This window comes from Haliotis asinina, chromosome 5 (genome assembly GCF_037392515.1).
Source record: "Haliotis asinina isolate JCU_RB_2024 chromosome 5, JCU_Hal_asi_v2, whole genome shotgun sequence".
Taxonomy (NCBI): Eukaryota; Metazoa; Mollusca; class Gastropoda; order Lepetellida; family Haliotidae; genus Haliotis; species Haliotis asinina.
In genome coordinates this window covers 58,576,078-58,591,198 of record NC_090284.1, presented here as the reverse complement: position 1 = coordinate 58,591,198, position 15,121 = coordinate 58,576,078, and the positions used below count along the sequence as shown (strand labels likewise).

Sequence of the window (15,121 nt, the reverse complement as noted above, 5' to 3'; positions counted from 1 at the left end):
CGGGTGGTCAGGCTCGCTGACTCGGTTGACATGTCATCGGTTCACAATTGCGTAGATCGATGCTCATGCTGTTGATCACTGAATTGTCTGGTCCAGACTCGATTATTTGCAGACCGCCGTCATATAGATGGAATATTGCTGAGTGCGGAGTAATACTAAACTCACTCACCCACTCACTTCATCGTTATGATACGTTTACCCAAGGAAATAGTGTCTTTGAATTTCATCTAGAAGTGATACACATAAAGGCAAGAATTGTTTGTCAACTTCTATATTTTGAGGGACGCAACGTTTCGGAGCTTTGGGATCGTGTTTGTCTGTTGGCAGTAGACGTTACTTCTTTACTTCACGTTTATGAACATCACGTCACCTTACAGGTTCGTCGTGTTTAGTCATGTCAGTAACTGTGTAGAGTCACTGAGTTGGGTTGTATTATTTAGTATCTACACATGGAATCTTCGATCGTATTCAAACTGTATACCCCGCCGTGATGTTGCTGGAATACTGCTAAAAGCGGCGTAAAATTCACAGTGAGTGAGTGAATGAGCGAGTATTGTTAACGTCGTCATATTACAGCATATTTCAGCAATATCAGGGTGGATACCTGAAACTGACCTCAAACATTGTACCCATGTATGGAATCTTTGACGGGCGACCGAATTATCACAAGGCAAACCTATCGCTCCTTCCTGTATTAGAATCCATACGGGTATATATACACAGACTGTCGAAATAACACATTCACCCCGGTATATAGAATCGGTCATCGTATTCCTACTTTTCAGAATCGTTGACCACTTTCCTGTCGACCACAATGCCCATACAAATATCACACACCACAATCTCCGCCTTCGACTGCACTGTCCTGTAGCGATCCTTGGGTTAGGACATCGCGATGGGAACAGGCGGTGTAATTAAATCTGCATGTACTTGGATAAATAATTCATATCACCCTACTATTTAGGCTGAATCAAACACTCGCACCAAAGAGCTTGGCCATCCGACTCCCGTGACGTCACAGATATTACAGATTGAGTCAAGTATGCCATTCGTGATCCCACCGATGCAATATCGCCGGTGCTGGACTAAACAATTGATTTTTAATGAATACAGGCTCTAAGCGATAGTGGCAGTTATTCAAAGTTCGTGGAGCGTGCGACTAGAAAATGATCAATCTTTGCTCGACATGACTCGGGGTTTCTTCATTAAGTTAATTATTGATTGAAATCAACAGCTAGGTGAAATGTACCCGTAGAAACCGGGGCACCAGGTAACCATCTCCAGTGAAACCACGAACTGCATGGATCACTTGTAATTTTAGGCGAGTCGGTCTGGGATTCAGCTGGTCGTCGATGGTACCGGAGCGGTCAGGTAGCCTAGTGGTGAAAAGCGTTCGCTCGTAACGAAAAAAAACATGGGTTCGATTCCCCACAAAGCCATTTCTTGTGTCCCAAGCCGCGATATTGCTGGAATATTGCTAAACGCAGCGTAAAACTGACTCACTCACGACATGAAACAGGTTTACTGCATGCCTCTGCATGCTGATTTATCTCTTAAGTAGACATTTAGTGATTTGCTGAATTATTGCCGCTTTCTGATGTCACTTAGACAAAAATGTCTTTGCATACATGGATTTACATCACCGAAAAAGGCGACATTTTAGCATACGAACGCCGATGAAAGCATAGTGGAAATCCTTATTCAGACTCATGTCCTAACGAGGACTAATTCTGTAAAAGTCCTGATACTTTACACGACACGTGGTCTGTCTATTATCATACTCACCACTTATTTGGTTCTTATAGTTACAGCAATGGTTCACATAATCGGGCGTCGGGGAGCAATGCGCCCAGTCCCAATGCTCAGTATTTAGTTTTCATGTTTTTGTATTTGTACGTTGTAAGACTTTAGAAGATAGGGACGAGGGGTTAACTGCACCCCTGTCGTATAACTTTGCTGTTTCCGTGTGTTGTGGTTTTGGCCTGTAGATGTTTATAGACACTATACAACAAATATATAAGCAACGTGGGCCCTCTTGTACAACATGCCTGACAAATGACGTATAATGTCACAGGTGATAGGGTGATTAAATGACCCCCGTCTTTGATTTTCCTAAACGTGTAATCCACTGTCGTCTAATTAAGACACTGGAACAGAGAGACAAAATGGTTCCATGGCCCTCTGCATGCGGTTAAATAAATATATACATGTCAATGAATGAATGAATGAATGAATGGATGAATGAAACATTTTCCCTCTTATCAGTGCAGCAAGTGTTTGTTGCTCCGGCCAACCGAGCCCCGATCATTCATTTCATCTGCACTGGGATCTTTCAAATAAACAATCCCGAGTTGAACTAACGTTCGTCATCTCTTGGATTTCGTAACATTCATCAGAGTGGTAATCGATACAGTCGTAGGAAAACAGTTCCTTATGACGCATCAGTCATTCTTTTAAAGCCACCGTTAATATTTCATCAAAATCATGACGATATCGATACGGTACTCGATGCTTGAGGCAGTTGGGATCATTTTCGCTAAAGAAAATGAATAGGGACTTAACTAGACATCATTTTAGGAGAGGTAAAGCAGCGGATGTTGAGATCTTATAGTTACAAGCACAGGGGTGGTATAAACGTATAACCTACAGACATTCGTATCGTGAGTTTCGCGATCCACCAATCGCCGGCTGTTTTGTACATACTCTAAGACTACATTACTGTTTCAGGAAAAACAACTTTGGGAAGTATAAAACACAGCAATCCAAGATATTTGACGCCACCTATCATTGTGAAATATCGTTTTGTCGAATTCGAAAAACCTGTATAGGTGAATTTATTTCCTTTCCCCAGAATCCATTTGCCCTCTGACCTGTAGATGTGTTGAAATGTGTCACTCCTCGAAATGTGACATTCCTCTTAATATACAAGAAAAGTGTTTCGTGGGTTTGAAATATTACTACAATAAAACATTTCTGACTTGAGATTTGCACATTGTCCTCCATCCCATTCAGACAGGCCAAGAAAAGTCGTGAAAGTCAAACGTGTTTCGTTATTGTTTGGACAACCAAACGACCCAGATCTCTTTCTTTAACAATGAGGTATAAGCCTGGCTTAATCACGTTGTTCTGATCGCATCAATGGGCTCCTGTGGAAAAAATGGGAACATTGTTTGTCATCCAACCTGGTCTCTACCCTGCCGTCCGCGACTGTATCTGATCCCAAGAACACCTCTGCCAAACCAATGTACGTCAAGGAAACGCGAGGAGAGGTGACGCACCACAAATAATGTCCCAGAAGTATCATTTTCTCTTTCTACCTGATTACAGCATGATAATAATAATAGTGGAGAAGTCATCGAGGTGTTGAGTTAGGCGGGCTAGGCCATTATGTTACACGACTTGTCCAAAGTATTCACACGGTAATATAAATGCCTTATCGTTAGGTATACCTAGCCATCCTAACTGCATCAACGTCTAAATGCCTCCATCTAGATACCTAGTTACGCTCCTCGTTGAAACTATCACATACTAATATATACGTATGGCATAAGGACATCTGGCTCTTTGCTGATATAAACATCCCTTAGTTTAACCAAATACATGCTCTCATAGCCCCTCTCCAGACCACTGCCCTACTCAATCTATGGAAGAGGTTGGCGAATTGTACTTGGTGTCACTTAAGGCCGACTGGGTGGGCGTGTATCAGGTATGTGGATATGCGAGTGTAATGTAGACTGTATGGGAGATAATGGGTGGCTGGTTGACTGGTTCTGGGGTATGTGGAAGGTATAAGTGTCCTCCCGTTCTCTGTATGTCTCTATGTGGCTTTATGCCGGTAGCAATATCTCTCTCTCCCTATCTCCAGTAGAAGAGCATGTGGCGACGTTTAAATAGAGAGTAAAGATAGCTAAAACACAAGCATGTAAATACTTGCTAAATCCAGTCCTACTTTCATGTTACTTAAACAGCCTTCAGACATCAATTTACATTGAAGGAAGTTACATTGGAAATTACTATGCCACTACAATGAAATCCCGAATGAACAAGAAACGACTATGCAATTACGGTGATTAGAACAATGAGCCGTGCTCACAGAAACCTTTGTTGCAGTACGCCAGGCAGCCGCCACACGCTTCAGTGAAGCTTCAGAGTAGACCGCATTGTCACGAACACGACAATCACCTACTGCTATGTCGTATTTCACCAGAATATCACACAATAGACAGCCTCAACTTGAGCATGTGTACACTAGTGAAACTGTTTTCTCTCCTTTGAAATATTCCAGATAAATCTTTAACTTAGCAGGCCAATTATCTGCGTCAGACTAAAGCTGTAAATATCGTAAACAGATAACGATACAGCTAATATTGAATTTTAGAAAAAAGTGATTGTTCTTAAATTTCATAAAAGTGAAGATTTATTGATGCCAACTTCTTTTTTATTTCGTTACATCTAAATGCTTTTCGTAGACTAGATAATACACTACATAGTTTGCTTGATAAATTTCTTGCTGTCACATGTACGAAGTTGAAGGTAGAAGTGTAAACATATGAGTGAACAACAAGCACACACGTGTATCGTCCACATGGGTAAAATACAAACTGCAGGGAAAGAAACCTTTCAAAATTTCCCTCTAGACCACAGGACAGTAATTAGTGGCCCAGTCTCTTCTTCACTGGTCCACAATAACATTTGTAGATTTACTTAACTATCAATACATATTTCAATGGCCACCAGGACCACTGCAAACTTATCATTTAGTGGTCCTGATGATGTTTTACAAGCCAGGGACCACACAGGACCAGCTATATTTTGCACACTGGACACAGATGAGGACCAGATGACTGCGATAAGAATCTACGCCTGCAACAGGTATCCTGTGCATATTTCACACATAAATGTTTCCTGTACACACTGTTGTAGCCTTCATGCCAGTGTTGCACAACGTCCAATAGGTTTAGAGTGTATGGGTGAATATTGTTCTACATGGCTTTTAGCAACCTTCCAGCAATGATAATGTGAGAGGGCAGAGACCAGAACTAGCTTCACAGTTTTTACCCATTTGAGGGAACGAACCCGACCATGCGACGTGTAGGGCAAACCCTTTATCCAGTTGGCTACCTCACATGCCCCAAAATGAACAGAAAGAAAGTCAGACAAATGCCACTAGATGGCATAAACATGGATACCGACGAACACAGATACCAACATGACTCAGAACAGTGGACAGTAGGCAGTTTCGTCATTAAGCGCAATAGCTGACCATACTCACTAGAACAGAAACGTAGGAACGACGGTCGACAGTAAGAAGCTGCATATTTATAGGAAAGACTCTTATAGTCTAACCTACTTGAAAGCTACATTAGCTGAATAAAGTATCATATTTCACTCTCTTGCGTTTCGTTTTTCTGTCTGTGTAAGACAAATTTTTCACTGAACTTCTAAGAGACCTTCATAACGATGTGCGGTAACTGCATCGTCGTCAGCTCTTGTGTATGGTGATTGATTTCCCGGGACATACACAGGCACATAGACGCGCACGCGCACGCGCACGCACATGCACACATACACACGCACACTCTCCCTCCACCAATATTTCACCTGTCACACACCGGGTGGATGAGAAGCTCTTCTCTTTCAAAGCACTTTCAATCTCGGCAGTTATTCTCCACAAATATCTTAAAATAGCACATCAAACATAAGCCTGGCGCTGCAACTCTCTAATGGAGGACGTGGTAATATCATACCTGTGTCTACAGTTCTCGGCCTGGGGTTGATACACACAATCGTGAAGTTAATTTCAGACCAATATTTTGCCGTTGCCATTAAGCAGGCTAATCATAGACATATAGGAATTGTCAGGTTTCGATAATTAAAATAAATATCAAACAGTGTTATTGAATATATTTGATTACCTGCATCATACTAAAATGATTAATAAGGATTCTTTATTTGAAGATCTTTCGGTTATTAATTTTTTTATTTACACATGCTAAGACGTCAATGTCGCTTTCATCGTAGCAATTACCTTGGCATGCTGAAACGAGGTATGTAAACAATATTATTGACATACCTCACGCGACCTACTTCTGCCATTTAACTGAATGGTTTGATAATAAAGCTATATCTTACCGGGTAGAGTATCTCCCTCAACTCTCGCCACTCCATGATCAAGTCTGATAGGTCGACGCTCTAAATCCGAGGGTATACAGCCCGTATTCCACCTCTGTCCAGTGACAACGTATCAAACCATATATCCTCTTGAGACGCAACGTCTTAAACAAGCGTCGTTCCCAATCTGCCTGTGCCTATGTAGTGTGACGACCCCACCCGCGCAATACAAACACCCGTCCCTAACGCTGGAAGCTGGGGTAGACGGAGTTCCCGAGGGTGGGGACACGTGATGTAGCGAAAGACGGGTACCGTGTTGGACCGTAACGTGCACTGATACTCCGGAGTATAACACACCCACCCTTTCAAGCATGGCTTAATATACACGAATGCAAAACATTGACGTCTCTCGTTGTATTGTGAGCAGAGGTTGAATAGCCTATGTACCACGACACACCATATCGGATACACTGGGAACAGTCACAGTAGGCGATTCTCTTTGGTGTTAAAATGTATGAATGTAACAATGGTCGATGGAAGGTGAAGCAAATGAAACGAACCACACTATCCATAGACTTACTATTATCTGTATTGACCCGTGCTGTTGGGAGAATATGACTGCACAGCGTTGAGATTATAGTTTCTGGCGCTTCTCATATTTCCTTCTTTGCAAGATCTGCACAGGTAGTGGCTACCTGCCTAAGGCTGTAGATGTTGGTGATCCGTGCCGATTCCATGTTTTTGCACTATATGGGTCAATAAATGACAGGATGAATATATTTCCCGCAAACAACACAACTCTTTTACACGACTCTTGATGGTATAAGTGTCCTCTCAAGTCATGACAGCAAGCTGATCGATAGTTGGGACACCAGTTTATCGTTTGACCCATTTGCGTGGCACTTACAGTCAAGGGCTTGACATTTTACTTTACCGTAAATGTAAAGGCCCGATGAAGACCGATGGTTCCTATTCAGTGATTTTGTGAGTGAGTTCGTGAGGGTTAAAGCCGCGTTGAGCAGTGTTAGATTTACACCACAAAAAGCTGCTTCCGGTATCTACTTTAACGTACATGTTTCAACATCACGACTGTTCTACGTAAATTAAAGTCTTCAAAAGCGCTGAACAGACCACCAGCATCGCATTAAGTTCGACAAAAGTCCGAAATACATAATGCATGGATATTTTTATCAGTACCAGGAGGAATATCTTAACTACCAGGGGAATATCTATTGTATCCACTCTACTCGGTGTAAGATATGTGACTGAAGAAAGCGCTAATGGTATTAATACTTCATGTTATATACCTGGTTGGTTCATTCGTACGGCCAAGTTAGGTGATACACACTAGAACGATAACCCAGCTATCGGTATTTTGTTGAATAATAAACAACCGATATATACACTGGACACATTTATGTACGCAGTGAGATCAACACAAGCATAGTCATGTACGTTGACTCCTGGAAATAGGATTACCCTTTAGCACATACGCAGAGGAAGGTCAGCACGTGTTTTTAAGGACATTGACTCAAGAATATTTCATTAAAAACAGCTCACCCTTGCTAAAAAGACTTAGGGACGAAAGGGTGATCCTGTCCCATACACAGAAGCTCATCTGTAGCAGATTATAATCAGAATAATCCCTATCTCTTGCTATTGCATGGTGTGTAAATAAGTACTTGAAACTTTGCAACCATAATGGAAAACGAACCTGGGCCCGCTACGTAGGGCAGCTCTATATCCACACTATTCTATAATCTGTTAGTAATATGTTATTGCATGTACTTTTCACTCCACGAACAATGGCATATCCCAACTTGGACTGATTGTCACTTGTTGCAGCAGTAATCTTTATTTTATTCCTTATACCCATGAACGCTTTCTATGGCCCTGTGAAATACAGGATATAACTAAGAGATGAGTTACCACGTTTACCTGCTCAGCACTATTTCGCTTATATATTTGATCTCGACATTCTGCTATAAAAATAAAAGTAAGCTTAATAATGAAATTGTGGTGATACTATAAGAAAGAAATCACTGAAAACGGTGCTGATATCGGGTGTTGCCGAAGAGAATAATCATTCCCTGTTTCACTGGTAGCATCCAACCACAGGCAAACTGTAGCGCAAATAGGATTGCGCAATAGAGAGAAAATGACTAGTCTTCATGTATGGGAGGGAAGTGAGCAAAGGATGGCAACGCGACAGGTTGCGCTACAAGTACAGTTTCCCTGTGATCCAACGTAGAACAATAGCAACACTTTATATATACCAGTATTTCGTTTCTGCCTATCACTGCATCCTTATTACCTTTGGGCGTTCAGGTGTCTTTAACGTCTTTATGTGTATCAATATTGATACTTTGTTGATATTGATAATTTGTTGAATTAGATGCCAGGTCTTACACTGAGGACTTCAGTCCTCTCTGCCGCCTGACAAACACAGATACTAAAGGTCATTTCTCTGACCTTTCAAAGTCTGATTGTCCCCCGTCACAGTAAATCAGAATTATGCGTATGAGTCGCGTCATTAGGCGCATCTCCCTAAAAACTGTCAAGAATGTTGAACTTGATGCAGGTTAAAATATGAAAAGTGTATCTTGACTGACAAATGATATTTCAGTTACATCATCGTGGTCTTCAGCTCCATAACACACCATCAACTAAGATTCAGGATAGTTCATGAAAGGACACGGGACACGTAAATCTTATGTTCGTGACATGACGTCGCACCCAGCTACTCTAGACATATATAACTGCCACCTGTAATGATCAAATTCAGTGCAACATGTAATGTTTTAGGTCGCTCAGTTATGCACTCGATTGTGTCTCATTTCGGTATCCTAATTTCCCTTCCCTCTCTTGATAACATGACGGCATTTGGTAAACCCATTCGTAAGAGATGACATGAGCATATGACGTATGCATTATTACAGGTAGTAATGTACCTATAAACATATGCTTATTGATTGTATGTAACGCAATGTGATGTAATATTGTTATGAGTACATATTTTCTGTATATTTTGTTAATAATTAAGTAAAAATTATTATTGGGTCACAACATTTAGTGTTTTGAATAATAATTATGATGGGTCACATTTCGTTTTAATAGCTGGTCAACACTTTTAGGCTGTGTTTACACTCTGCATAGTTGATTCTCTCTCGCACTAAGACTTTGGTGAGTTTGCTATATTGTATTTTGTGACCCATTGACTTAGATTTTGTTTGAATTGTACCTGAAATCTGTATTATGACTATTGAATTGTGACTTTGTATACCTTGCTCTCGTTGCATAATAATACATAATTAGAACGTTTATGACTAGTCGTTGTTCTGTTTTGCTGGTTCACAAGGGCATTTCTTACATCGTTTGTCACGGTAAATTCTTAACCGTAACAAAACGTATGTTTATATTTTGATATAATGGAATGAATTTGTATTTATGATGACGCTATTGTTACATAATGCCCACTGATATCAACAGATATCAACCGATCGGAGAATAAACGAGTTCACCTCACACCGTCAGTCTTTTATTCCCAGTATCGTAGAGGGTAAATCTACGCCGCAGCAGTACTCACATCACTGAAACTCAGCTGGGTATCTAGCCACTTTCTATTAATTGTAAAAATTATAATAATTTTTAAACACTGGTTTACGCATTTGTTATTTATATTTGATCTGCAATAAGAGAAAAGATACAAAAGACTGCAAATGGTAAAGTTCATGCCCTTAAATAGACCCTCTCAGTATACCTCAGTTACTTTATCTATCCATCTGTAGATTCGGTACACAAGCTAAGATTTGATAGTTTTGTGTGCACGCACATAACTTCCAAATTTATTGAGTTTTTACAAAAATCCAGTTCACAGTACGCAATGGACATAATGGGAGTTGAGTTCTCACATAAATAAATACGTAATTTTCGCAGCTTGTACCTGACAATTCTGTAACACATAATCTGGTGAACTTTGTGTGTCCCCAGAACGTCGCTTCAAACAATAAAAACGTTGCTATCCACAGATGTATTTTCTAAAAGCCTGTTTATCAGTTACTTATATCATTATGGGCAACGTCCATGGGTATTTGAAAGGAAGAGAACCAAATACAAGATCCTGGCAAACAAATCCACTTAGACACCTCTCACAGCAAGTGTAAGTTGCCTAGGAGCTATGTTACATCAGGATATATAATCTTATAGCCATATGGCGTAATTCAATGTAAATCTGCTGTTATGCATAATTACCTGTAGGTATTCATAGAAATCACAAGACCTGTTTATCATAAACGTTAATCTTTTTATGGATGGTGGAATCAAAGTTCAAGTGACGTTTCCTTCCTCGTTTCCTGAAAAGACACATTGTTCAGAAACCTTTTCAGTCCTGTAGTACCTCATCGTGATCAGGTATGCCCTACTTCAGAAGCGACAAACAATACACTAAGCTAATGAGAAACAATACACTCGTGAAACACGCGAGCATGCTCCCTGATTAACGTCTCCTCCATGTACAGTGTCTGTATCAGAGACTCGAGCTGAACAAAGGTTCCGTCTCTCAGTGTCATGCTTTGATGAATTGTCGGTATGTCTTTTATTGCAGTATTGTCATATGGAATCACTCAAACGTGATTTTTAATATTCATCATTGAACATGTCTCAGTAAACACATTATGCTTGCTGATTAAATCGGAGTACTTTCAGTGCTCATTAAACAACTGGGCTCGACTTTTTCCATCGTTTAGACCCAAGAGGGACAGGCGCGGTCGACCATTCACGGAATTAGCATTGCCAACCAGGGTTTGTTCACATTTAAAACGTTATCTGGACGTATGGATATAAGTAGTCCCTCTTAATGACTCATAAGTGTTTTCATAGTAGAAGAATCCATTCCATATCCATAATCGTCTTCTAATGAAATACTGATTCCCCATTTCAAGAACTGAAATAACATTTTAAATCATTGTTTATTTAGAAATAAAATAAAATTATAATAATGTTGACTTGGGTACCGATGGCGTAAAGTTTAGTTCTAAACTGCAGAAAAGTAAGTATTTTATCTACAACTGGATTTGACTAAATTCCAAATGTCACCAAGACGTCACAAGACTGACAACGATCGCCAACACGCTCTTAACTATAGATCCAAACAGAATAAACAGACCAGCATCCAATACATCAGGAAGAACAACTATATCGTTTATGATTCATTTATAGACAACATTAAAGATGGGTGGATGGGAAATTTGAAACAATGTCGGAATGGAGTCAAGAACAGTGAAAAAAACATGCATTCATTTCGGGATGCGATGTGGTGATATGAAGACTATTCAGCACATACAAAACATATTACAGCAGAAACGTTTCATTATTGTGTTGAAAATCTAACATTTGCAACGGCCTTCATTTTGAAACGAAGAGACTTAACGTATCACAACAATATGAACACTGCCTTACCTTCGTGTCCGCAACACCATCTGTATTTGCAACACCATCTGACACCGGAATCATTGCATGCAAATGGTTAACTCTGATCCTGGCTCACAATCCCCCAGTACGTCTCATGTCTGGGTTTCAATAAATATCCCGGGGAGAAAACAATAAAACTCTGAAATTGTTCCACGAATTATCACAAAATCAGCGCATGTATCGATCTCGGAGCAGGTAGTAGACAGCCCAGCCTCCTGTCAGTGGCGGTGTTGAGATAAGGTTGATGATCCAACCAAGAAATACGTCAACTAAAATTCAGGTGAGGCAATCCGATTTCTGACTGTCAGTTGTGTTCTGAGCCAGGTGTGACGTCACAGCACGTGCACGGTTGGAAGCAGACGACACTGCGAGTTCAAGCACGAGTCAGTCATTAACCAACCAACCACCAGACTGTTGAAATGAATGAACGGAATGTCTCTGCCAAATGCGTATTGCCCTCGTGGTGAATTTAGATCACTGATAAGTAGAGATTAGCGTGCTTATTCGACAGAGATATGACAGACGAGTGAGGCTTAAAATGTTGAACAACGACCCAAGCAACGGTGTTGATTATTAAACGTGAAGGTAATTCGACTTGAACTTCAGGTGTTTACAGCGTTCATTCATGTGTAATATATGTCTATTTGCTATAACTGAACAGCAGATGTAGGGAGTAATCTGATTGACCACGAACCCTCAATGACCGCTGCATTCCACTGACCAACACGATTTCCAATAATTATCCCCTTGGACAAATAGGAACTACAATGTGTCCTAGACTCTCAATCACAACACTGACTTTATAATCGAATCTGCTGATTCCTACCCCACTACACTAAACGATCCCATCTCCCATCTACAGACAAACGATTTCCTCAAAATCAGGTAGTCATTGAGTTTGGATGGATTGAATAGCCACGTGCACTAATGGCTCCTTGTTACTCAGTGTCCAAGTGAAACATGCTGGACACGGGACACAATGCGGAGGCACCGATATCCCCCAACGGACGCCAGTCCTCAATAAAGACAGGTAGTAGATTAAGAAATTATCGATCTATCGTATTATCGATTTCGCTTTTGTCACTTATCGCGCAGGTCCCCGAGTACAGCTTCGAAAAAGCCGATAGTTATCCCAATGGCATAAGTGCCGATTTAACGATTACGCTGGTTGAATTACAGTTCAGAAATGGCTATTACATTGACGGAGTGTTCTGGGGGAGGCGTAAAGGAAATATCATGTTTGGATTTGAACCTGTGGTATTTTCTTAGGATTTCTGTTGCTTATTCGGAAAACGCTTGCCACACGGAATAACTCACGGGTCGACATCGATCTCCTAACCAGCAGTCTGATTAGTGTGGATCTCATTAGAAAATCCATACAGTTTGATTTCCAAAGAGTTCATTAATGCTGATGGTAATAAGAGAATAATGAGCGGTATTAAGACGTTGTCGGTAATGCTTTGGGCATTAGGGCCAGGTTCGACATCTCGGGACAAGTTCTTACGGACAAACTAACAACTGTTTGCGTTGTGGAACACTTAGGGATAAATCTAAGGCTTGAGAAAAAAATAATTTTTTCAAGTTCGGTGAGTGCGTGTCAGCTTTAAATAGGAGAATGGTTCGAAATGGCACAAGCATAGACGGAACCGATGAATTGTGCCGACAGTAAACACAGTAAGTATTCATGATATTACTTCAGTCGAATTCGAACCTACGATTACCGGATCTATCTCCCGGAGCTCGAAATGTTGTGTTTATATCAAAGAAAAGGGCCCAGCTTGGTGAAACATTTGAGAAGAAATATATGAGGATTATGGATAGTTTTCAATGCAAATCATAAATGGGATCTTGACCAAGCAAAGCGAGGTAACTGATACCCCTGCACACCCACCCGTAGTTGAAAAGGAGGGTATCACATTCATTGATCGTAACATCTTCATGAAATTATTGTACCACACACAAGTCGTACAGTGTACAATCATATAACATAATACACACGTATGCACACATGCACACATGCACACATGCACACACTCAGACACGCATGCGTGCACAGCAGTTTGACCACATTATTCTCACGAAGTTAACGTGAAAGTAAAACCAGTGTTTTATGTGGTCAAGGTCAATATCACGTGACTATTAGACGGACAACACAGTGTATGTGTTTACTTGTAAACCCACGTTACATTTCTTGCCGGTTACGATAAATGTTTAGGGTGAGAATTTTGGAAATAGCACAGACATTAAGCTTAGTAACCTAGTAATTCATTTTTATAGCATGTCATTTCCTTCTCGTTCATCAATCAATACTGACTCCATTGGAAATGATAGTTTGGTTGGATCATTGTGAAATATTTACTTAATTAGCCAGAGACCTGCCTTGCGTGTTCGCTCAGCTTGCCAGCAACCAAAGCTGTTCTTATCGGTAAGCAATCAAACAGGTCTTACTCCATAAATAATCAACAACATAGTCCATCTGTGGTTCTGTTTCAGAGCGGTGTTCCATAAACAGTGTGCAACATCTTACAACCTCCATCAACATGACGGTAGACTCAACAACGGCGCATTGTGTATACATATATATTACGCGGAATATATTTTAGAGGTTTTGAAGAGCTACGTGAATCATCATAGTGATTCATAACCGACTACTGACATCATACAGACATGTGCCACCATTCTCAAATTCTCCAGACACATGGGACCATTCTCACAACCACCAAGCATATGATACCATTTTCAGACCCTTCAGACATATGGGGCCATTCTCACATCCTCCTGACATACGATAGCATTTCTCACATACTCCAGACAATTGACACCATTCTCACAATCTCCAGACATATGATACCATTCTCACATACTCCAGACAATTGACACCATTCTCACAACCTCCTGACATATTGGACCATTCTCACATCCTCCAGACATATGGGACCATTCTCACATCCTTCAGACACTAACTACAAAACCAAGGCCATCATAGCAACAATGTTACCCGTCGCAGTCAGAATGTAATGAAGTAAAATATGAACAAGCCATCTCATTAGCTGTAACTTGGGGTGTACATGGGCGTTTCACGTTCTTATCCAGTCGATAAATATCCATAGCATGACCGTCATGCGGGTGTTCATTCAACACATACATGGAGGTTTCACCGTTGAAATCCGTTGGGATCCAGTGCAGGGCGAGAGGTCCCCACCAACCTAGTTTTGAGTGAGTGAGTGAATATGGTTAAATGTCACTTTTTTAGTGACCTTCTTTTAAGTCTACTGAGAGAGTTGTTTTGCTGCGACAAACAGGCAAGGACCTGACACTTTTGGAAAATATTTCGATTTTTTGTGATCAAGTACTTTCCGAAAGCATGCTCAGAATCACAAGCTCTCAATTCAGACATGAATAGAATAAAAGATGCTCCTTTCTCTTCCACCATAGGGCGTGGGATAGCACTTTCAGTGTGGCAGCGATTGTCTTTACTTTAAGGCACTTTGTCTTGATAGTGATTAAAGAACACCGGAACTTACCTTGAGAACAGTCGATA

At 40.7% G+C, this 15,121-nt stretch overlaps 1 protein-coding gene across 2 annotated transcripts in view; it reads right to left on the bottom strand.

Moving 5' to 3' along the window:
* LOC137284932 (uncharacterized) overlaps positions 1-6,257 on the bottom strand; it is a 56,933-nt gene extending 50,676 nt beyond the window's left edge. For both annotated transcript variants that reach the window (XM_067816984.1, XM_067816985.1), the window contains exon 1: positions 6,133-6,257. In XM_067816984.1, coding sequence (XP_067673085.1) covers positions 6,133-6,168 — 36 coding nt within the window. In that variant the 5' untranslated portion in view covers positions 6,169-6,257. The remainder of the gene's footprint in view (positions 1-6,132) is intronic.
* Between the last annotated feature and the right edge of the window lie 8,864 nt (positions 6,258-15,121).